The sequence below is a fragment of the Zonotrichia albicollis genome, chromosome 1, assembly GCF_047830755.1.
Source record: "Zonotrichia albicollis isolate bZonAlb1 chromosome 1, bZonAlb1.hap1, whole genome shotgun sequence".
Lineage (NCBI taxonomy): Eukaryota > Metazoa > Chordata > Aves > Passeriformes > Passerellidae > Zonotrichia > Zonotrichia albicollis.
Genome location: NC_133819.1, coordinates 85078191 through 85103971, shown reverse-complemented (window position 1 = coordinate 85103971; position 25781 = coordinate 85078191). Strand labels below are relative to the sequence as shown.

The 25781-nt window shown below is 38.9% G+C and overlaps 1 protein-coding gene across 6 annotated transcripts in view; it reads right to left on the bottom strand.

Annotated features, from left to right (window-relative positions):
• Positions 1–1900: 1900 nt before the first annotated feature.
• Positions 1901–25781, bottom strand: part of IKZF1 (IKAROS family zinc finger 1) — a 100314-nt gene continuing 76433 nt past the window's right edge. For 5 of the 6 annotated variants that reach the window (XM_026791800.2, XM_074546181.1, XM_074546185.1 and 2 more), the window contains 5 exons: positions 23879–24139; positions 18016–18183; positions 16000–16125; positions 11515–11649; positions 1901–7325 (listed from right to left, as the gene is read on the bottom strand). In XM_026791800.2, coding sequence (XP_026647601.1) covers positions 6622–7325; positions 11515–11649; positions 16000–16125; positions 18016–18183; positions 23879–24139 — 1394 coding nt within the window. In that variant the 3' untranslated portion in view covers positions 1901–6621. The remainder of the gene's footprint in view (positions 7326–11514; positions 11650–15999; positions 16126–18015; positions 18184–23878; positions 24140–25781) is intronic. The other variant, XM_074546193.1, reaches the window with a different exon arrangement.

Below are 25781 nucleotides of genomic sequence, written 5' to 3'. Positions count from 1 at the left end.
GATTTAATCTGGTTGAACCTTGAGTGGGAAACAAGAAGTGAAAACTGTCAACTGTGCCCAGATCCATTCAGATCACTTCTAGGGACAGTTTTGATACCAAATTATCCTTGTTATGCAAAGTTCCTCACCAACCGGCTGGTTCCCAGTTATGCATGGGGAGAAGCAGTGGCCACATCTGCTTCCCGTTTTGCCGTTTCGGGGACGAGCCATCTGTTTGGCCTCATCCCGAACAGCCTGCCTGGGGCTGATTAACTTCCTCACCCCCACCAGCCCCTGCCTCACTGTCTGCTGCAAGGTGTAGATTTTTTTTCTACTTTTTTTTTTCTTTTTTTATTCTCTAACTGCTCATAAACCAGAACCTTCACTTCTCTCCCGAGGGACAGGAAGGCGTTGGTTTGTGTGATTTGCAGCCGCCACCAGCGGCAGGAACAGCAGCAGCTGCCCTCTATCATTCACATGTTTCATATGTGTGGTCAGGACAGATAAAACCAGGATCTGTTCCATGTCCTGGGATGGCTTTGAAGCAGTGAGACCTTTCTCTATATGAAAAGAAAAAAAAAATTGTAACAATAAATGCAGCAGAAACGTCGCTGCAGTTAACAGGGATCTGTTCATTTGGCAAGAGCAGGGTTTCAGTCATGCTTGTGCAGCCTTTTTTAGTTTAAATGTGATTAACTGCTGCTGTCTGAAGCCTGGCTTTGGATTTCTCACTTCCAGCTATCCCACTTTCAGCGAAACTTGGAAAATTTTTGTCCTTCCTGTTTTCTGTACATCCATCTACTGGCAATTACAGCAGGATTTCAGAAATCCCTGTCTGCTGCTGCCAGTGACTTCAATTCAGCAGCCCTGAAAAGTCAAAGTCTGTGTGGCCAAAATAAAGCATTAAAATTTAGAAATTGGGATAATGGATGTCCCAATTTGGGTGTCTGTTAAGATTAAGACTTCTTTTGCCTTCCACAGGTCAGATCTGAGGAATTTTTCTTTCTTTCATGATGCATTTTGACCAAAATTGGTTCTCATGTAAAATTTTCCTTCCAGATAAGAAGCTTCCTATGTTTCATGCTAGTGGACAGAGCCTGGATGGCCCACAGCAGGGAAGGATGCCCTGGAGATTTGACCCACAAGACAGGCATGAACAGTTTGTTCAGAAATCAAATATTTTGCTTTTCCAGTTGCCATATTTTCAGTTTTCAAATTGCTGGTGCTGCTGGTGAAACATGAAGCTTTGAGTGAAAGTTTTCCTTTCTTTTTGACCATCTTTTTGACAAGCTGATAAAAGCAGTGCAATGTACTCAGTGTACTGGCAAAGTCAGGAGCATTTCTAACTCCTTTCCCCTTAGTACAATGTTGAGTGATTCTCACACACACACACACACACACACACACACACACACAGGATCCATGTGCTCCAGGTCTGGCTCTGAGTTCTCATTTTGCTATCTCTAAAATATTCTTGTGTATTTTAGTGTATTTCTTGATTTCAAAACCACTGTTTGTTGAGCAGAGGTTAATGCTGTTTTGGTGTTTTGATGGCTATGTATGGATTGGGAAGCTGGTCTGAGCACTTGAGGCTGAAACCACTCACCCCGGTAGATGCAGGTTTTGTCTGTGTAACAATTTGTATCTTGGCACCTGCCACAGTTTCTGATGTAATTTAATCAAGCTATTGGAGTAGGAAAAAATATAAATGTGTTGATTTGAAGGAAGTCTTTGAAACATAATAGATAAGAGACCCAGAATAGAGTTTTAGGAACACAAACTTGCATTTAAATCTGTGGATTTCTCTAGCTAAAGGATTTAATAACACTGCTTGAGAATAGTAAATTTGGTCTATGTTTTGTGTTTATTATTATTAAACAGAACATATTTGTTTTGGAGAAAAGTCACTAGCTGAAACAGAAATCTGTAGTTTCATTTACTGAGAACCAGCTATGATGGGGAACAAAGAAACTAGGATGTTAGCTCCTTCATATATTATATAGTCATAGTTTATAATGAAACTATACCACAAAAACTTAAGGAACTTAAGGAAAATTTAGATTTTGGGAACCTGTAAAAAAATTAATTGCAATATCATAAGCGTTTGTTTGGAGATTGTTTTTCTTTTTTTAAAAACCTCTGTTTGTTCAAAATTATGGTATTTAACAAATGGAAATATTTCTGAAACTTTATAAATGGTGCCTTTTCTGAGAAAAACACTGATCCTAGTTTGCATTAAATATGTGATGTGAAATTTACTGTGCTGGAATCCGAACAAAGAGGGACACCCGCAGAGAAATCACCTTTGTTATGGCAAATGGTAGAAATAATTTCTCTGTGTTTTATTTTGAATTACCATGACTCTACATGCAGAAGTAATTGTGTTCTGTAATGACTCCATCTGGCTGGTGGGAGGGAAGGGGGTGAGGAGAGGGCTGGAGGGGAAGCACTTCTCAGCAGTGGGCTGCTTGCAGGACCTGGGAGATTGGGATGGGCAGGGACACTCTGGAGAGCAGGTGTTCAGGACCTGGAGCTGGCTGAGCAAGGCTGCCTCGCACGAAGGGTGGTGACACAGCCTAGCATTTTTGGCCACAGAGTTTGGATTGCAAGGCCAGCACCGATGGACTCACCATAGTGCCGGGAAAACATGGATGGACTTTCCATGGTGCAGGGACAGCATGATGGAATCCCCATGGGGCTCTGTCTATCTGCACCTCACCTTACTCTGTGTCCCCTCCCACACAGTCAACACCACAAACACAGAGCCTCCAGCTGAGCCCAGTGCCTCCTTCACCCGTGAGGAGAGTGACCAAAATATTCTGGGGTTTGGGGTTTTTATCTCGTTCTCTTGTCTCAAAAGATACATCTCAGTTTCCAGACATAATTTAATAATATTTCCAATTTATATGAAATGGCTTTTTTTTTAAATACAATATTCTCAAAGAAAATGAAGTTACAATATAAAACCACAGCAAAAAAAAAAAAAAGGTGTAAATACAACTTTTTCCATTAGAAAAGGCAGTGCCTGGGGAAGAAGGGGACTCAATTACTTTTTACTTTTTTAAAACAGATATAAACTTAAAACCACTCACATATTTACTAGTTTTAAAGATCAACTAAGCCATATCAGGGTATTGCACTAGAGCAAAAAAAGAGCAAAAAAGAAGAATTCACTATACTTTTCTGAGGGCACAGTTTGTTTCAATGAACACAGACACAACATCCTATTTTCATGCCATCCTTGCATATGTTCATAAATAAAATTACTGAACCACTTGTTCCTAAACAAAATGAGGATGATTTTGTGCAAAAGAGAAGAACACTGGAAAAAAGCAAAACTAAAAAAGCCCTTCAGTGAACAGAGAATGCCATTTGCTCTGCCATTAGACTATGCCCTGATACACTGTGTCTTAATATGCTTACTTATACTACTGTACTGTTTATTATACAACATCAACATATTCTGTTATAGTATAAATAAGAAAACTCCAGAGTCAGGAAACAAACCCACTGTGAGTGACAGTGCATCACCATCATGTCATACCAACCATTTTAGATACATATACACATACAAATGTATATAAAATATTAATGATTCACAAAGCCACAGAGAGGGCATGTGCATGTGGACAGAAGGAGAAACACCGGGACTGAGACACGTGTGTGTGCACAGAGATGTGGTGAAGGTAGCAAACCTACCCAGGAATCAGAAATCACCTCTCCAAGCTGTGTTTGAGGCACACTCGAACTCCTCTGGAGCTGTGCTTGTTTGCACGGCTCATGCACGTGGCTTTATATGTGCTGGTTTTTGGTAAAAGCAAAGAAACAAAACCACCTGAGTAAGCTGCTGTCCCCCTCCCCTGTATAGCTGGGGGAGTCTTAAAATGAAGGGTGGAAAAAAATATGGCATGGGGTATATAGTGACCTAAACCTAGGAAGAACAGGAAAGAGGTCTAAGAGCAATAAAAGCAGAACATTTCTGTACAGCCAGTGTCTGATCTCACACAGGACATTGCAGCAGGGCTCAGAAATTACTTTGTACGCTCTCGTTTGGCATCAATCAAAATTGGAGAGGGGTAAGAACAGCTGAATGTAACTCTGCCAGCTATGAAAACTGAACCTATTCCATCTGTACTTAAAGAAAGGTTAAAATTAAGGAAACTCATCCATGTAAGTTAACCCCCGGAAAGTCCTCTTCAGATCATTCCTATGCAAAATATTTGGTAACACCTTACTGCCAGGTGAATTGGAGCTGAATGTGTAGCAGGCATTGATGACAAGACCATGGCTGGGTCTTGGCCAGGGATTCCTTGTGCTCACCCCTCGTGCAGCCTCTTGGGCTGGAAGGCAACAAGCAACAACCTCCCAGCTGGGTTATGATACAGTAGAGGGCATCAACAAAATCCCTCAAGGCAACTGAGTTCTAACGTGGGAATAGAGACGACCACCTTTGGGTCTGTAGTTCACACTGCTCATTTTGGGGGATAACACGCACTAGTAATATGTTTTCCCTGCTGAGGATGCACTGGTCTGTGGGCATTCCTGCACAGCATTCACTCTGGTGACAAAGCCACCACATTGTCAGGCTCTCCTGCAGGTTCAGTGTAAAAACACCACCGTGCCCACGTGTCCAGTGAAGCAAGGGCCTCACAGCTGCATGAACAGCCAAAGCTGGAGCTTGTGTAAGCACACATTTGTGATTCATGTTTTTATCAATGTCCTTCCTCAGCTCCACTGTTGTTGCTGCTGACCTACACCTGCCAAAGTGAAAGCAGAAGGAACTCGGCATGCCTGTAATGGTATGTGTATATAGGAAATGTTTATCAAATGTAGCTGCAAATGTAGTATCAGGCCACACTGGCCCAGGTACAAGCAGTTCATGGTCCCATCAAATCTGTTTTATAGTAAATACATGTGCTTGCATGCACTTGCGAATGGAAAATCTGTAAATGTATGACAAGACTGCTAGTCTTGTTGGGTATTTAATGGTGTTTACTGTAAAATATTAATTCCTTATGCAGGGTGGAAGTATTTTCAACATTAAGTTAATAAGATGGGTTTTTTATGAATGTTTCCCAGAAAATATTGCAGCATCAGTGACAGATTTTTATGCAGCTGCAAAAAAATTACTTTTGTCCAGTCTTAATGCATGGGGGTGCTCAGGGAGAGAAATGAACTATTTGGAAGAGGAAGTTAAGTAGAAGCTTTTAAAAAAAGTTTTTTTATCAGATGTGTATAGAGTTAAAATCTATTTGTCATAGAAGTTTTGATTCTAACTGAAGCTATAGTACCTGCAGCAGAACTCATCATGGAGAAAGATTTTGGTGGACTTCTCTGCATTCTACAAAATGCTGCAGCCTCTCGCCTCCATTTTGCAAAACCCAATACTTTTTGTATCTTAAGATTAGTTCCACTGAAGTAAAAGTAACTCAAAGCACTTAGTGAAATGACTGGTTGGATAGAAAGTAAACGGTCACCACAACTTTGTGGGTCTCGGTCCCTCACTATATGGCAATTGCCAGGAAAAAAGAAGAGGGCTGCAAATTTTGACTGGCTGGTTTAATTAATCTCAGTGCTTTAAAAATAATCAAGTGCAACACTTATGAGTAGAGCCACAACATTTACAAGAGGACATCTTCTGTGCCAGCAAAATAGGATTTTTTTTGTATCTAAGAGAGGGACATTTGGACATTTTCCAGACAGTTTAAAAAGATGAAAAATGTGCTTAAGGAGACTCCCCACACAAATACCTATCTACTTTCTCAACTGTACATCATACCCTTCTAAATAACTAAAACTTTAAAGAGAAAAAAAAAATTAAATACATTGTAACTTTTATATGAAGAGTAAGGAGGGGCTGCTTAACAAAAAGTGGGGGTTTATTAGATAGGAAGAGAAAATATTTATTCAAAGAAGAGCCAACAATACCCTTTTTCTATACATTAAATGCAATTCATACTTCACAGAGTATATTACAAGGGTGCTTCTTCTATCTTTTGCATTCCTGCTCGCCTGCCTAGTGACACAAACATGGCATGTTGTGCTATCAATACCAGTAGCACCCTTGCAGGTGGAAATGTTCTTCTTACCACCAAAGCAGCTCAGAACCTTCTGGCTGAGGGGGTCCCATCCAACCCCAGCGGTTGGTGAAGTCATCTGAAATGGGTCCATCCATCTTTAGCTGAGTTCAATCTTCTTAAAGTAGTCAAATAATACTGGAAATCAAAAAAAATCACACTTCTGGTAGAAGAGCCCTGCGCCCAGGGTGCTAAGAGAGAAAGCCTGGCTGCTGCTGCCTGTTGTGTCCTCATTGTGTGGAGCACTCTGCACGTGGTTAAGAGTTCTGGCAAGGGGGCTTGCAAGAAGCATCAGTTCAGGGAAGGGCTCTCAGCTATGTGACTACAAAAACTACATACATTACTAAAGGTTTTTGGTGATCAAACATTTTCAGTAAAAACTCATTTTAGAAAACTGAGTTGCAATGCATGCTACCAAAATGAAATCTCTGTTCTTGTGGGAGAACATTGCTGAACTTATGATTCTCTTGTGACTTTTACTGTCCAGCTGACTTTTGCTTTGTTGCTGTCATGGCTCGTGCAGCTCCAGTAACGCAGCTGTTGAGGCTTGATCTGTGCCAGTGTTTTAGCCCATGTGGAAACGGTGCTCCCCTCGAGTTATGTGGGAAGAGAATTCATATCTGTCCTGGCTGTGGTAGCCACACATGTTGCATTCAAAAGGATCACGGAACCCATGGCAGCCCATATGGATTGTATACATCACGTGATCCAAGAAAAGGACTCGACAGTGTTCACACTTGTAAACCCTTACTTGCTCCCCATTGCTGCTGATCACTTTAAAAGCATCCTGGGAATTGTCAGTGCCTGCTCTCAAGACATCGTATTGCCTGTTTTCTTCTTTTATAGAGATGCCATTTCTTGCATGGGCACCTATGTGGTTTGTCAGGTAGATTAAACCACTGCGCTCCTCATTATTGCTCTCTGTATCTGTTGAGTCTTGGCAGCTGTTGCTGGGAGAGACATCTCGTTCCGAGGAGACAGACTTGGCTTTGGAAAGCAGCAACAAGTTTTCAACTGCGCTGTCCTGAGGGAGGTTGGAGCGAATCTGATTGTCCCCAAGAGGTTTGTGGAGCTGGTACATGGGGCTGATGACGGGCACTCCCTCAGAGCCGCCCGGCGGTGTCTGGACGAGGGGGCGCAGGGACTCTGCCCCCAGGTAACTGATGGCGTTGTTGATGGCCTGGTCGATCACGTGCGTCTGCATCAGCTCGTTCTCCTTCTCGTAGTTGATGCTGGCATCGTATGGAAGATCGGGCAAGCATTTGTCACCTGCAGTGGAACACAGCGAGGAGTTAGAGGGCTGATTTCCACATGATTAAGGAAATTAATGTCATGGATTAATAAAACAGGGAAGAGGACAGTTGACCAAATCCACCTCTGAAATCCACCTAAGGTATTCAGGGTTCTCTAATACAGCTGCTCAGAAAACTGGTGGGTTGGTGGTCTTTTTCAGCATGCAAAAAAATTTGAGGGTTTTGGAAAAGCAAATGGATGAAAGAAATACTGGAAATAATTATACAGGGACTCCTGGGAGCTAGAGATCTAGCGCTTTGTCATATCTTTCTCCTTTCTTACTGGTGTCCCGCATCTGCCTCTACAATGAGCAGAGGCACTCACTGCCTTTGTGGCTGCTGAAGCCAGTGTGCCCTCACAGCCACAGCAAGCTCGGCCCGATGCTTCAGAACATGATGCACATTATCAATACTCTTACATAAAGTATTACAATCTTAGACTGGAAGTCGTATGGTTTAGTTTCAGACCTTCAGTTTCTTAGAAATAATCCATATCAGCAATGTGGTCATATATATGTCATTTTGGAGAAAAATCAATAAAAACTTTATTTTTCATATTGCCTCAATCCCCACACACCTATCATAAGCCACATTAGACACATTACCAGAAACTACCCATGTCCCTAAATATTTTGTGTCAAAAAGTTCCTGTATACAGGAGAAACCAAGAATCATGGAAAAAATTTAAGCACATTTGTATTTGGAGCATATTTTTCCTACAAGGGAGAAAGCCTTAGCTGGAGCAAGATTACTTGTTATTGGTATCTTTAATTCTGATGGGATGCCTTGAGTAAGGGGTAAATCTATCTATATTTTTTTTTTAATCAGACTGTGCTAATAGCATACCTTGACAGTATATTTAGCTGGATACCCCAGCATTGAACATTGAAGTTCACTACAATTTCCCCCAAATTACTGTACAGATAGCAAAATATAGAAGAAAAAAGTTAGGAGTGGGAAAAACTATTTAAATGTGCAGATATTGATTTTATGAACTTAAGCAGTCTTCTCTAACAGTGTAAACCATCAGTTACTACCAGGCCCTTAATAAATTCATGCTAATGTAAAGAGGTAAAAGATTTTCACAAGATCCTATGGTCTACCAATAACATATTGTTGATAGTCTGGATGGATTTTCTAGCTCTTCAGATCTTGGGAAACACTAAAAGCCACAAACATCTCTGTGAAGTGCTGTCACCATTTCCTGATGAACATGAAATTTACTGGTAGGTCTTGGAAAGTCCTAATTTGTCAAAAGAAATGCTAACAGAAGAATGGAAATTTTACCAGAAGATCTGCACATTAATTTATCAACAATTTTCCACGCAGCTTCTACTCAGATTGACCATTCAAAGTCAGTGAAGAGACCAAAAACCTTCTAGCATAAGACTTTTGCAATGATGGGGGCTAAAGTGTAGGAAGTCCTGTGGTCTGCATTTCCCACAAGATATGGTTTCATACCAGTTCCATGCTCTGCAAGCAGAGAAAGAAATACCCTGAGCATTGCATAAGTTCCCACAGGGGATGTAGGGTACAGACACCTTCTAGCTGCTATGCTACACAAGCTTCCAGTTCCTCTTGTTTTCTTTCCCAATCACTCTGCCAATTTGGGCTGCATTTTTTTTAAACTCCAGATTTATCCTCTATAATGCTATACTTTTCAGGCAGATTTGCCTAAGATTCAAAATAGGCATTGTAAAAGACTCTCGAATTAAATACAGGAAAACTCTCCTAACATGAACATATACACTTTATTCAAGGAGGAAAAATGAAGCCAAAATCATTCCTATTCCACGGGCACTACACACCACTGAAAAATGGGGCTGGTCCTCATTTTAAACAAAATTTTGGGCATCCAGAAAGCAAGATTTTAATATCTGTTTCTTGGGTAGTATTTGCTTTATGTAGCATAACTAGTTGGTAGTTGTGCTGAGAGAATCAAGTGTTCATAAGAAAAATTTGTTTCCAAGCAAAGTGTCTGAAACACACACAAAGTTAGGGAAGGCAGACACCATTTCTATATCTAGGCAATGCAGTAATACTTGCACTCATTAAAAATAATAGCTCATTTCTGTGGTTATTAGAGCATAAGTAAATTAAACTGCTAATAGCTTGATGCACTTCAAAGTTTGCATTGCTCAGGATTCTGCAGCAGGTACTTAAACAGTAAAAATGCACTCACTGCATGTGGGCACCTTTCTCTTAGTGTTTTTTATTCCCTTTCTTGGCTGCCTGTTCTTTTAAACATTATAAGCATATATCAATTTTTTGTGGAGTTCTCACTCTCAGGTTTGGATGGCCAAGTTCTTTTGGGTTTCGGAACTATTCCAGTTCGGAATACAGAGAGAATGTTAGAGGTAACTGGCTGGATTTGTTGAACAATCTAATTTTTGAAAGGTAATTAATTTAGTCTTGAGAAAAACTACTGAAGCAGAAGACACTCCTTCCTTTATGTGAAGGATGCCATTTTCTTCTTCTCCCTGAGACTCAGCACAGGTATTGGGACATGACAATTTACAGGAGCAATGAAGTACCCAAAAGCTCTCCTCAGCAGCCAGCCAAACCTTGTGTTAGTCAGGAATTTTTCTATTGTATGAAGCAGCAGATGATGATTGGAAAGGAAACGATTTGTGAGCATTTTTTTTTCTTTTTAGAATAATTTTTTCTTTTGAAGCCTAGCAAATTTCCACAAATATCTGCTGTCAGTAGGTTGTCTTCCTACACTGCACCCTGAAAAACTGACAGGAATGTCTGCCCTCCTAAAACTCATAGTTAAACTGGCTGTCTTTATTGTTTTTCAGGCTGAACAGAGAAAAAAAGAATGAAATATCCAGTCCACACCCAAGGATACATTACATATAGTATATTTGCTAGTACCTTTTAAATTTAAGCACTTTTAATCTTCCTGGAGCTTTCATAGAATTAGTATCTGGTCTAATGCAAACCCTAGAGTGTCTAAACTAGTCTGGTTGGCCTTACATATATATTATAGTTGATATATTTTTGGTATCTATCTCTACTACAACTTTTGCCCTTTTTTAAGCATAAGCATTTCTTATCCTTGACAACCTCCTAGAATTGTTGTCTTTGGACTTGAAAAAAAGCCTTGGAATTTATTTTAAAACCTTTTGTTGCACCTCCTGACATAGCTGGAACTCCCCTTTCTATGTCTAGGAAATACTAATTTTCCTTTCATCCGTGTCCTTGTTGAAGAAAGTATATTTGCATTTTCTGTCCCATAAACTGATCTTTTTTTTCCCTTGACTTTTGACTGAAGACCTTCTCAATGTGCATTTTCTTTCAGAGACTTTAATCTGATTGTTTCCTACAGAATAATGTTTTTAAACGTATAGAGATTTAAAAAAGAACCTAACTAGATGTGAGTATATGCTGTCCTCTGATCTCCCATGTTTTAATTTATTGAAGAATAACCTTACCTAACTGACAAAATATTGTATGTGGGTCTCACAAAACTGCTGTAATCCCTCCTTAGCACAGGCCTACTAAACAGAACAATATGTGTAGCCTTCACTTTTATAGGCTTAATGTCAAATTTTTATTATTAAGACAAGAACTGCTATGTGCAAATGGGCATGAAATTTTTGAATTTTTCATAGAATGTACACAAAGTTTACATTTCATTTAGGTGCTGTTTTCAGACATATCAATTTGGGCTATAAAAATAAACAGAGTTTATGAAAGGGTGAAGAATATTACCCAGTCTATGTTCAACTAGTCACAAATGCTTTCGGAAACAGCAATATGCCCAGATCTGAATGTCATTCAAGATTTCAATAAAATAACTCTCAAAGTTTGATCAAATGCTATCCCAACGGGAAACTTTTGTTCCTATCTTCAGGTTCTCAAGGCAACTTCAAGAACCTGTTCATATTTTGTAATGATCTGGTCTGTAAGCTTTTAGAAACACAGAAAATAGGTTTAAAATTGATCTCCAAATGTGAACAATTAAACACACAGAAATTTATGCTGGAGATGTTTAGTTGGCTTTTTCCCTCCAACACATCTGTGTATCTGCTTCTATAGAGATACATATTGTTAATTTAGCAAAACAAGTAATATTATAATGCAAAAGTAAAAATGCTGTGATTTTTAAGGGGGCTTTGTTTTATTTTATTTTTAGGAGACAGCAAACGTTTAACTCTTACCAACAAATTTCTGAGGCATAGAGCTCTTACGTTTGGCGACGTTACTTGCTAGTCTATCCAGCACGAGGGCTCTTTCTGACCCTATCTTGCACAGGTCTTCAGCCATTTCACTCTGGTTACTTTCGTCTTTTATGACTGAAATCAAATGACATCAGAAGGGTTAGGCAGGTTCCATTTTAATGGAACTGTTGTCTTAGGTTATCATTTGTCAGTCAATGTCTTTTAGCTCCCAAGCAGCTGGATGAAGGAGCTCAGCATATGAGACACAGGACAATTCTGACTCTCGGTAACAAATTCCCTCACGCTGGTTAATCTATGTAAATGCTCATGTTTTCCTCATTTAGGACACAAAAATGAGATAGCAACTGCAAGGTTTCTGCCTGTATGTCACATAATCACTCCACCCTTTGTTCTACAGCCACTCTGCATTTCTGTGAATAAATGAGGTCCTAACTTTATCCTGGACACAAAGTAGTTCACCTTTCCACTCTCCCACTGAAACCCTCTGCAATGTCCTTCTGCACCTCTCCCAGTGTATGATAATTGCTTCCTCAGCAGGAAAAATTAATCAACTTCTCAACTCCAACAGTGGAAAATCTATTTGCAAGCTACACCAACCCTTGTTTCTATCCCCTTTTATCCCATAGCAAATATTTCAGTACTTCCTTGATGCTATTTTAGACTTTAACAATTTAAATTGATAAAATCACACCTTCAGTGGAACATTTATTTCCAATACTCAAACCTGTTTCCCAACCTCCTGCTGCTGCTGAGACTCTGTAGAATTAGGAGCTTAATGTGAGGCTCTAGGAAAAGGAGACTATTTCATTTTCATTTATTTTACTTCAGTACTTTCCTGCAGAAACAAAAGGGATGTATGAAAATGCACTGTCAAAACAATGACTGTGAAACAGGTATGGAAAGGTATTTCTGACTTCCAGCACCTAAGAGAAAGGCAAATGTACTGAGATCACAACATAACTGTTTTGCTGTAGGCTTTCTGTTTGTGGGGTTTGGGGTCTTTTTGGTTTGTTTGTCAAGGGAGAAAAAGGGGTTAATTTTACTTTTATCTGCTACTAAGATACGGACATTTTTCCTGAACTTTTGGGTTGCTAATAAAGGAAGATGCAAAAGATTATTTTTACACTTTGATTCTTTGAGTTATTTCAATTAAGTGCCCTGCTCTGCTATATTTTTCCTTCTGTGCCTGCTGAGAATTTGTTTTATCACTGGATTAACTGGTTCACAGGACCCATTACTCTGGTACCTGGCTGTTTCTCAATAGCTGAGAACACATTGTTGTGATCCAATGTTATTCTGAGAATATACCACAGCTTATCATCCATATAAAAGGACGATTGTGAAAATTTTGTTCGACCTGAAATATATGAAATCAGCTCTGATGGATACCTGTGAGGAACAGGTGAAGTTTCCTACTCAACAGTACCCTGCAACCAAACTGAGGAGTACACAATTGTTTCTTGAGTCCCTGCTGCAGCAGCACATACTGCAGAGACAGTGACAATGACAATGCCAGTGCCAATGACAGTTATATGGAGTTTCATGGAATTATATTCCAGCCCCATATGACACTAAAGATTGTGATCAATGCAGGAAATTTTAAGAATTTAGTCGTGAAGGTGCAGAAAACTAAAAGGTGTTTATGGCACATAGTCATCATTGAACAAGCACACACCAGCATCTTGTGCTGACCAAGGCTTCCAGGTACCATCTCAGGAACAGACTTACAGAGAATCTTTTAAGGCAGACATTCAACAGGGACACAAAAGACTGAATACTTAGTTAAAAGTTGAAATTATCAAGAAATATCTGTTTAGGATATAATAACATTTCTAATCAGTTCAAGAGAGGGTGAGTAATGTATTTAACAGTTAAACTTTCAATCTTCTAAAACTTCTTAAAAAAGAGGGCAAAGTGAATCATGTACTAATCCCCAGTACTTGCAACTGAAACCCTCTGAAATCTGCAACCAACTGCATAACTATTTCTCTATAATTTGGTGTCTGTAAAGTGAAAAAAATCACGTCATCTTTTCAAGCACAAAACTCACAGTGACACAAGAACTGTAATTGACCTTTTAAAAACTTCATAAACTACTTCTCCTACTGTTTTATTTAAGCCTGGTAAGACTTCAGCACACTTCCACTCAACTCAAATGCAAAACTACAGGTAATATCTCTAAGAGAAGAACTTCCCATGGACAGTGATATTTTAGTCCTCTAAAATAAGAATTTTGCAATTCAATTCATCTGGTTCCAATTTTTTGTAAAAGTTAAAAATGTAAGTACAATCTCCCGCTCCACTTCTTACTCCCTTTTACTCTATCTTACCCTTATTTAAGTTCTTTCTCAATTACATTTTTTAGATTTCCAAGCTGTTTAGGTTTAGGTTCTTTCTACTGACAATTTTTCTATGTGTGCTGCCTGAAGTATTTTAAAAAAATCTGTAAAAAGCAATCTTGCTGTGGCAGAATGTCAAATCAGATGGACTAGCAGATATTTTTATACAAATTTTTTGAATTTTGTTTTTAGAGAATGGGGGAAAAAAGGGGTCTGAATAATAACAGATCCACATCACACCTTGAAATAGTTTAAGAACAGTGATATTATAGCTGCTTGCTTTTCTAGTTATATGATAGAATACAGTAAAATTCACACGGCATCCACTCATTCTCAACTGTTTTTTCTACATTTTCATAATGCAAAATATGAGGAAAAATGCAGGAAAATTTCAGTTTTTTAGAACTGTATATAAATGATTTTTTTAACTGAGGACTAAATTTCTTTAAGAGTGAAGTCTTTGGCTGAATATGAGATTTAAACTTTTTAGTTAATTTATTTTTTTCTAATTTGCAAAAGCAGTCCTATAATGTCAAATATATTGAATATAGAAGAATATAAGAAGGATATACAAGAAAATATACATAAATAAATGTATATATAAGAAGAAGTCATTCTTCCAAAGCATTAAGGAATTCCTTCAAGTTTTCATCCCATGGAGTTATTGGATATTTAGTAGTAAGCTGGTGCAAGGTCTCCTTTCAGGATTTGATAAAAACAAGGGTCAGTCTCTAAAAGTGTTTAATTTCTTATTAAAGTTTAGGATTCCTGACATCACTTTCATTTTACTAAGACTTTCGTAGTAGTTCAGCTACTCATTCACACAGATTTTCAAATTCAGTGTGCAGGCACTTAAATTCATGTGCTAGACACTGAAGACTGAAATCCCAAACCAGAATATTTGCTCTAAAGCCTGTCATGTCTTTGAGAAATAAGTATTTCTCCTTACTGTGTATTATTACATTGAGGTTTTCTATTCATATATTCTGCAGCCCCTCAATAAAATTAGAAGGGGAACTGCTCTAACAATGCTGCCTGCAGAAGCATCTCAGTTGTATTCACTGCTATCATTATGTGCATATACTTTACATTATTTGATAGCATGTAAAAACATATTCTGGTTCTGTACAGATATAAAATATTAAATGAAGCATCATTGCAAAAAGGGCAGAGAGAACTTTCCATTTTTTGTCATTTGACAAGCTAAATAATATATACTGACAGGATTAAAAAGGTATGCAGGAAATGGAACTTACTGGCTGGATTTAAACTCCACCATAGAAACTGGATCTTCTCCATCTAAAACTGCACAAGCAAGAGGACTTTGTGTGGCTAATTACTGTGATGAATCCCTTACAGATCTTCTGGATCTTTGTTACAAAATATAATCCAAGCCCCAATATCTGCTTGCTCCCTTTCTGGGTATAGTTTTTTGATATTCTCCAAGAAATGGACTTTACCTTCACGATTACACTAGTCTCAACACAAGTCCTTACCTCCCCCCAGTTTTCTTTCAAAGGGAAGCTTGGGAAGAAGGCTGTCAACAAATTATTAGCCATTCTGGACTATCTCAGGTCAAATTGCCTAAATTAAATATCTCTGGCTTCATGTTCTCTTGCTTGGCAGAGTGAGATCAAAGCCAGATATTTCATCCTTGTTAGATGAGCTGGTCCCACTGGTCATGTAAGCCCTTTAAGCTGTGGCTGGGAAGGGGAGGAGATGTACAGAGCAGAAAACTCTGCAGCACCAACTGGAACACTGGAATTAAGTCTTTATTGAAAATACATCCATAAGCGTATTGCAATATAGGCTTCCAAGAGAAGGCGGTGAGGTGATGTAGCCATATTTTCTTGACATGACAAACTGATGTTTTCCGGGCCTTGCAAGTGTTTTGCTACATGTTTGAATTGTACCTTGGCATTTTATTGGAGCTAAAAAAAAGTGAGAAAACAGCCAAATATTTATCAAATAAAGAATTAATCCAGACACAATATCACACATGTGGGGGATGTGTGTGACTCTCCAAAGCAAAAGTTGCCACAAATGGTACTACTGATTCTTTTGCACTCCTTTCTCTGCATTTATGACAGGACAGCAGTATTGCCCAGATAGATACTTTTATTACCTGGATAGATGCTGCTTGAGAGATTCATGGTTTGAAGGTAGTTATGGCAGCGTTCTTTATGTTCTTCCAAAGAGCTGCGCTGCTTGTAACTGCGACCACAGTATCCACACTTATGGGGTTTGCCAACTGGAGAAAACACAATTCATTATGAGATTCAGATGAGAAATTCAACAGCATATGGTAAAGATGAGAGATAAAAAGCCTACCCAAATAATAAAGCCATGCTGTGGTGAAGGAAGATTTCGGCAATTTAAAAAATCTACGTGAAAAACAACTAATGGAAAACTGATTGTATATCTTTACATTAACAGGCCAATTCTATGGGTGCTACAAACTGATTTTAGATGATTCAGATCAGATAAAGACTGTGACATTAAATCTTTAAAAACAGCATCTACACAAGTTAGGAACTGAGACACCTTCAAAGGTCTGGGAGTGGTTTCTGTAGTGTCCAGTTGCACAGAGACTTCCAGTGGACAAACAGGCGGTATAGGTAGGGACTTGATTGGCTGGAGGTCAGTTCTGGTGAACAGAACCAGCTCAACTCTTTTAAGACAGTCTCAGATTTTGTGTGTTTTCTGCTTCTGGAAATTTAAGAAAAATGGCATGACACTTTATTTTCTGTTTTACATCAATCCAGATCGAGCTAGTTCAAGGAATTTTTCACCAATAATACTTTTTGGTGTGGTTCCGGACTTGAATTTTCTGTCTTAATATGATAAGACTGTCACTTTATATGTGATTTCACAATTTTAGATAGTTACACAGCTTAATTTCTGAATTTTATTTACAGGTTCTTAGGGGAAAATCAGATTCAGACATCCAACTTGTTTTATAATCTATCAGTGCCAATTTGCCAGTTGCAGGAACTAATCATTATCTATAATTTAGGCATTGTCTCTTTAACTACAGAATCCTCAGGGTTTACCAAGAGTGTCTAGGTGAGATTTCATATATAGGTATACATGAAAACTATGTTTCAAATTGTGCATCCATGAAAATCAGTAAAAACAAGGAGAGGGAGGCAAAATGCTATTTAAAATATGTGCCTTCCTTAATCAGGCTGGGAAAAAACAGGACAAAGAGAAATTATTTTGAAAATCTAAGGATCTTATTATTCAATACATGTGCTAGAGAAGAATCTTCCTAATTTTTTGGAGCACAAAAATATCACTTTGAGAGCTCCCCTTCTGCCACCCAGAACCCAAAACCAACTTTCACAAGTAACATTACCAGTGTCAATTCCAGCAAAGTGTATTGGAAGTCTCCCATCCAAATAGCAATTTGCATTTGTAGCTTAGCTTGGGGAACTAGATGAGATGGCACTCTGCTTTTAAAGGCATTTTAAATGGGCTAAATTGGTTTTACTTCACAGAAGGTATGTGACTGTGGCTTCTGTCAAACAATGAGAGGTTCATGGTAATGGGAAAGTGCAGCTATTCAAAAATATTTATTCATATCTCCATATTACTGTTGAGACAGACACTAAAAAACTCCATGAGCATCCTCTTTTGTGGAAGATGATTATCTTTCTTTCTCCCACCCTCTGCCTTGTTCCCACTCTCTCTTTCAAAGTACTTGTAATAACAATGTGCAACAAATAACTCCTGCTAAATGGTGTAGGCAGTATTCACTCCTCAGGCTGAAGATGAATACAAGACTGTATTTCAACTTTATATTATCTCTAACCCTAAAACATTCATCAACTTAAGTCATGTTTGTACTTCTATGAAATGGATTACTCACACGGGGCTCGTAAGATGAAACTCTAATACAGAAACTTTGAATCAGCCAAGAAGTATGGGAAAAAACCCAGTTCTTCTGGTGAAGGGTCGTGAGTGTGACGTGTGTTTAGTCACTTCTTTGCTGCTAACATGCTGCGGCCAGCTCACAGCTTGGTTAACCCCAAGATGGGGCTACTCAGGGTGAGAAGAGCTCTCAGGATTGGTGGCCACCCCCATCTCCTCAGCGGCTATGGTGATAAGCAGCCCTGGTTATTCCCAAACCTTTGCTTACCTGAGTGAGTCCTCAGGTGTCCCGTGAGGGCATCCCTGCGGCGGCAAGCGTAGTTGCACAGGTGACACTTGAAGGGCTTTTCACCTGAGTGCAGCTTTATGTGGCGCAGGAGGTTGCCCTTCTGGGTGAAGGAGGCTCCACACTGATTGCACTGGAAAGGGCGTTCTCCTATGGGAAGAAGGGGAAAATATGTGAGAACAAAAATATCTTATGCAGTAACAAGAGAAAGATTTCAGGGAGAAAGTTGTTTTCTCACTGCTGCTCTGTGACTTCCACCGGCTGCAGGTTTGATATAACATGAGGCTTTCAGACTAAACCTGCCAGTTTCTTAATGCTTCACTGGCTGGGTCAATTTGATCTGAAAATCTAATTTTTTTTTTCTAAATCAGAATGGCACATCACAATGCAAATTCAAACTCATTTAAATAAAGTGACTGCAACATTTTGTGTTGAAGAGCCACTCTTCCTGATCAGCAGTTTTGGAATAAACCAATATCCAATTTTGCATGTTGTGGCATTTGGTGGGGTTTTTAATGTGGCTTTTTTCAAAGGGTCTTTAAAATATGCCACTGAAGCAGCAAAATAAAAAGGAAACTCATTAAAAATGCATTTCAGGATCACAAGTTCATTTCAGCGTTACATTCTTATATTTAAATGAAAGGCACTTCATTATAACAGTTATAATAACTTCTTTTCATTTACATTTTCCCTGTATTTTCCCTTTCAATTTCTTCTCCATTACCTGTCTGTCCCTAAGCAGCCAAATCAGGAAAGAGACAGAGAAAAGAGAGAAAGCTAGAGAGTAAAATCACAGAAGTTAAGACAGTGCAAAGGAAGCCCTGTACTTCCATGTCTAAGTCCCAACCCTTCTATAGGTAAGGTATGAGCAGAGGAGCAGCACATGCAGGCTCTGATGGCTTACACTTTGGACAGATGGGGAAAAACTTGAAGAGATGCAGCCTTGATTTGTCTAAACTGGTGTTTGTTATCAAGGAAGTGAATCAAAGCCCTATCAAAAATTAATATGGCTGTTGTTTGCTTTTTAGTGTTGTTTAAAATCAATGTATTTTATTAGTTTGGGGTTTTTTGTTTTTTTCTTGTATATTTTTTAAAAAATTTAAGATGGATGAGGCTTTTTCTGAGATCAATGGGAAATAAAATACGTTTCCAGTTGTAACAGATGGAATAACAGAAAAATTATACATTAGAGCATTCTATCAGGCAGAACTGCTTCTACATGCCTGTTTCTGTAGTCCTCAACCAAGTCAAACTAGCCTTTAAAAGACATTTGCTGAATTTTGTTTCTCTTAGGCATCAGTTCAATCTGTTGTAGTAAGTATAGTGTGTCAACATTAGAAACAGCCCAAAGATGACCAGTTCTTAGTTATAATTTTTTTTGGTGTAACAATAATATTGTATTTAAGATTTCAGTGCTGAAGTTAAAATACTAAAAGAAAGAAAAACAAAAACAATTTCTTCCTTCCCTCTCACTCAAACATCCTGTACCATTTTGCACACCTGGGATGACTTTTTATGTGCATATACATGTGCATATATGTGAAGCATGATAATTTTTGACTTCTGGGTAACGCATCAAAACAGCTGAAGATCAATTAGACAGCAGCACTGTCTCAACCCAAAAACATGAAAACTCTGCCATCCGGGCTGGCAGCTTCAGCATACAGCAAAGAGCCAAATGAATCCCCTCTATGGCAAGACATTTTCATTGGTCAGTTTCAAGCACGGCAGCATAATGCCTGTCAAGCCAAATGAGCTCACTTTCTTTGTCAAGTAACTCTGTTCATCTAAACTATACCCACATCTGGTTCAGCGGGGGTGGCACACAAAAATGCCGGCATAAGCCTTACAGGACTTTGAAATGTACTTCATAAACCATGCATGGTATGTTTAGGGAGAAAAGAAAACAGGTGTCTCTCTACTTAACTTCTTAAAATTTGGGGCAGTTACTCAGTGCAGGAAGTATTTTTCAGAAGTGGACTGAAACAGTAAACGGAAGAAGTCAGCTCAGCAAGGGGGGCACATTCAGAAGAAGTAGTTAATTCTTACTAAGTAGGTTTTCTAGCATTCATTTCTGTTATTTTTACTCAGAGGACTGTAAGAAGACAAAACAAGAATCATACAAGTACTCCAGGGATGAAATGTAAACCAAGTAAGAATGCAATGTATCTCTAGCCTACAGCCCTCCCAGTCACAGGGTGAAGTCTTGCACTAGGTGGAGAAGATGGATGGAGCAATTGAAATGAGACTGCTGCACATCAAATACTTCTACAGAATGTAGAGTGGGATCAGATGTAAGGAACCCTGAACTTATGTTCCTGTAGAAGGAGAACAGCATTGTCACCAAAAGACTCTGAAGCTATGCTGGCCCTTAGCTGTCCATGATGCAACTACTGGGGTGAGGAAATGCCTCCTTTATTGAGCTCAGCAAAACTCCCAGACCTGCCAGGATGCTGACAGCTACTGATGGAAGGTTACTGGGTGTGGTGATACCTCCAGAAATGAGGGTGGAACAGGATAGAAAAAAAAATACATAATGACTGTTTTTCTAAACAGTCTAAACAATATTATTTTCTACAGTCTAAACTGTATTATTTTCTTCAGGTCTGAACAGTACATACCTGTCCTTGGCATGTAGCCATGACCAAATATAGGCCCAGAAGCAAAAACTGCAGTGGGACCCTGAAATCAATCAACCATTATCACCGTTGCAGTGATTTGCAAGCCTTAGTAGGAGCTTGGGCCCTGAACCACATATTCAGTGAAGAATACTTATAATCTTAATTAAAATATTTCTAATTTCTTAAACAATGACAAGGTCACCTAACACTCAGAGACCTCTAACAAGCAGACCTCTCTTTCTAAAAAAATTTGAGACATTTAGAACCAAGTAACAAGATGTGAGTGAACTAACTGGTGACTTAACTTAGTGTACACATAAAAGGCAATATATACACTTATGCACACGTATAAACAGATATGCATGAATGTGCAGATATATGCACAGTGAACAAGAGAAGCCTGAATATACCCTGAGGTTTCAGTATCAGGGAGCAGGAATTTCTTTCTCCTTTCAAGATCTCCTTTTTCTTAAACACCAAACAAGGCAGTGGCAAGCTGGAGAAAATGAATGTGCTGAAAGGGGAGTGAGAAGAGTTGGGCATCTGTGAGTTGGGATTTGCTCTGCAGATCTAAGCAACAGGTAAGGTGCTAGGGAGCAGTCAGTGCCGTACAGCTGCCTGCAGACAGAAGAGGGCAGAAATATCAGGTGCTGCTCTGCATATCTGCACTTGGCAGGTGTATTCATTAAAAACAATTACATCTTTTATCAGGTCAGGCAGTCATGTTATTTTGGCACTTTAGTGTGCTAGAGTTTTGTTCACTTATCGAATATTTATTTAAGAAAACCTCACTGCATATGCAGGTTTTACATGAATTAGCAGCAAAGTAATTCATTTGTGAGGCTTATTCCTTCACCAGGCATGTATTGAAATGGGCTTCAGCATAGTCAGTTAAATGTCTGTAATAGTATATCCCATTTTGACTTTAATTTTCACAGCGCAGCTGAAAGGAAAAGCAGTCACCACTGTTTCCCCATGACGTCCCTTTAATTTAAACTACCAGCTCTGAACTTCCACTCCTTCGCCAGCCCCTGAAAAACCACCTGAGCTCATTCAAAGAGGCTGCTCAGGAGAGGAGCTGAGGATGAGGCAGGAGGGAAAGCAAAGGTTTTGCATGGAAGGACCTAGGGACAAAATTTCATACCCTTTAGTTTTATCGAGTGTAAAAGAGGGTTTTGCTGAACAAAGTGCCTCTTGTGGGCTGCTTCCACTGTAGGCTTGAACTATATTCCCTTATTAAAAAGAGGTCTAGTTGGTAAGGGAAGAGCTCTGCAAAGGGTGAAGAAATCTTCAAGTGACAATCTTTGTGTGGTAGCACCCCAAGCACCCCTGGCAGGCAAATGGGTCCGTCTGACAGGCAAGAGGTTCGGCGAGCTGAAGGTCTGGGGAAATGACCTGGCACTCAGTGAGGTGGCCCCTGGGGATACTGTCATAGGGACCAGGCAGCCCAGCGCATGCTCAGAGACAGCGAGCTGGGTACCAAGGAGCTCATGAGAAGCAAAGGCAGCTGTGCCCACCACCTCCCTAAAGTCAGGTGTGCTCTCACACAGGCCATTTAGCCCTGGTGCAAACACTGCCATGGACCCTTAGGGACCTGAAACAGCTCCTCTGATCCAGCAACAGTGGGAGTTTTTTAACAAAAGTGCAGTCTGCTTGAGCAAGCACAAAAACTTCTACCTCTAAGTGCCTTTCAAGTTGCAGCATATTGTTTCAACCATTACAGCAACCTCTTTAGCCCTGTTTAAAGGGCTCACGTACAAGTAATTTTACATGTTCATTTTATCAATTTTTAAAGGAAAGGAAAGGAAAGGAAAGGAAAGGAAAGGAAAGGAAAGGAAAGGAAAGGAAAGGAAAGGAAAGGAAAGGAAAGGAAAGGAAAGGAAAGGAAAGGAAAGGAAAGGATCAATCAGTACTTTTTATATCTTGAAAGTAGGCTACTGCCTCTCTTCTGAGTACTAGTTGTGACTTTTCCAATAATTGTCTGTTCTTCCCTGACAGAGGGATTTATCACATAGAATTGAAGAGTACTTAGAAGCAGGCAATGTAGCAGCATTGCTTCTCAATGTGGCTACCCCGTGTTACACTAACAGATCGCACATTCCATGGCTCACAGTTCCTGTGACAGACAGTAACACTGAGGGCAATGGAACACACTGTGGGCTTTTTCACAAATCCTCTCCATTTTAACTCTGAAGGCACTTCGTTAATCTCACTGCTTAGTAATTCTGGGAAAGTTACTTAAGCAAGATTGTGAGGATATGGAGGATGAAAGAATCTATGTGTTTATTGGCACAACTATTTCAACTGTAACTACATAACAGATCAATTCTTACCTTAAAAATATTTTAAAATTTGCTCTCATTGGAATATTCGTGTAAAAATGCCAAAACCCAAATTTATTTTCAAAGCAACTTCTGTGAAATAACAATATAGTTTGGTTCTTCTCTTTTAGCTATGAATGACATTAAAGTTTAGATTGGAAGCCTAATTTTTAGACATCTTATATCAGGCAAGGTGAGACTCATTCTTTACTTTTTCATTTGTTTCAGCCTCTTCATTTTTGGCCCTCTTTGAGACTTATCAGAATTAGAAAATTGAGAAAAGAATATTCACAGCACTGTATAATGAAAAGCCATCCCTGTGGACACAAAATCTTTACATGTCTCTTTTAGTGTCCTGGTGGAAACACTTTAGTGCACATTTGACCCATGACAATACTTGTTTTCACTTAATGAAACACTGGACATGAAATGTAAGTATTTTTTGACCAAGTCTGTCAATACAGTTCTCTTAATAAATATTTTTCCAATCACTTTCATAATCACTGATCCATAATGAGCTTTTCTGTTTTGTTGACAACATAACAACTGGGTTAATTTCAGAATTAGCTACAAATGGGCTTTTCTTCAGCAGTTCTTAGAAAGTTCTTAGAAATTAAAAAAGACTTCTTTTCTTTTAAGTTTGACTTTTCAATTTTTTTTTGTTGTTTCAAATCAAACAAACAGCACAATTTCTAGTCCAATAGATGAACTTCCATGAAGAAGTCTCAATTTCTGTGCAGGCCGGAAAGACGTACCAAAATAACTGAGTTCCAAAGGCTCACCCATGCTGCGTTACCTTAGAAGAGGCAACTCGTGCATGATACAGAGTATAAGTCTTAGCTACTAACTACAAGAACTAGGCCAGTTCTTGTTAACTATAGGAAAAACTATGGCAGGCCTTACCAGTGTGGCTTCGTTTGTGAACCATGAGCACATTGGGACCGATGCAAATTATCCCACAGATATCACATTTTAGCTTTCCGTTAGGAAGTCGAATGCCTCCAACTCCTGACAAAGCCTTGCTGCCTGGGCCATTGTGTGAGCCATTCATTTTCTCTCCTGCGGCATCAAGCATTCGTAAATCCTCCGCACATTCTTCCCCATTCATTTCACAGGCACGCCCATTCTCTTCATCACTCTGAGTCTCTATTTTAATATTACCAGCTGAAAGAAACAATACAGGATGCCACTCAGTTTGGTTACAGAACAAATAATGTGGCAAAGAAACAATCACATGAAAGGAGTTAACTTCTAAACAGCAGGTACAATATCACTAAATAACACTAAATAACAAATGCTGTGACCTCAACTATAATTTTGTGGGCAATGTGATGAGTTTGTAACACGTGGAACAATGAACAGTGAATACCACTAAAACAAATATGAGGCATCCAGCGAGCTGAGAACCCAAACAATATTACAGGTTTGTTTCTAGGTCGCTTTGAGATTTTCTATAGCTTTCATTCTGACAACCAGGCTAACTGGAATGAAACTTAAAATTAACCCACTTCACAGGGATTTGTCCAAAACAATTGTGAAAGTAACTCAACTCAATGGATGAACAGAAAATGCAACATTCTCCACATGGCAGGAAGATTCCTAGGGTTGTACGGAATCCAAATTTTTGGTTTGCAGTTCTACAGGGTAAGCAATGCCAATGGGAAAGCAGAGTACAAACACTGATAAAGAAATCAGGGTAGGGAAGGATGGAAGGAAGAATTTAAGGAAGCTATAGGAGTGATAGTTGTGTTTCTAGGAGAGCAAGATTAGGATCGCTGAGTAATTGCAGACTATTACTATAACCAGAAGTTATGATTAAAAACCAGTCAAATAAAAAAAAGATGGATGGGAAAACTATTATGATTTTATAGGATAAATCCTTTACATTGTAATCCCATAGGTGACAACTGTCTGCAGCCAGAATAAGAATTTATGTAAATTCTCTACAGCCACACAACATGTGATAACATAGAGGCTAGTAAATTTGATGTGATATGAACACAGAAAACTTCAACATTAAGGAAAAGGGTCAAGACAACTTCATGCCAGTATTCATTCCTAGTCTCTCCACAGGATTGCACGATGTTTTATGTACTAAAAAAAATCTTTGCTATTATTTCCCTCTTCTCTAATCTGGTGATTTTGGTGAAAAAATATTCTTCATTAGGCTGGAAAGGACCATTTCATTGCCCAAAATCTTACTTTCCATACAGTAAAACCCCCTCTACCTTCATCCCACCCCACCCAAAAAAACCAAAGAGTTTACTTCAGTAGGTAGCTAAGAGTATGAAGGATCTGTTTCACCCAATAAAGTCCAGGTCTTTTTCTTCTGTGGAACAACAGTTTTACGGTAACCTCATTAAAAAAAGTGATGGTGTAGCAATAAAATAACAAAAAGCTACGGACGATAATTACCTCAAGAGATTGAAAGACTTTGATATTTCTTTGAAATGGAGAGGATTGATAAACTCTTTTCTGATACATCCTGTAACCTCACAGGGGTCCCAGAAGGAGTGCAAGGATGTAACTGACAAGAGTATCTGACTCAAAATCCTATTGGTAAACAAAAGCCTAAAGGTGTTCACATTTATGAATACTGCTTGACTGGACACCTTTTAAAAAGTTTACCAATCTAGGTATTTTAATGTTTTTTCAAGTATTGCATTATAATAAAAATCATATGCAAACCAGAAAAAGTGCATATCATAAACAGCAGTATTCCTTTAAAATGTATGTTCTAGAAAGAGGAATAATTTAGTGATGTACCAAAAAAATCAATGACCAAACAATGACTTAAAAAGATGGC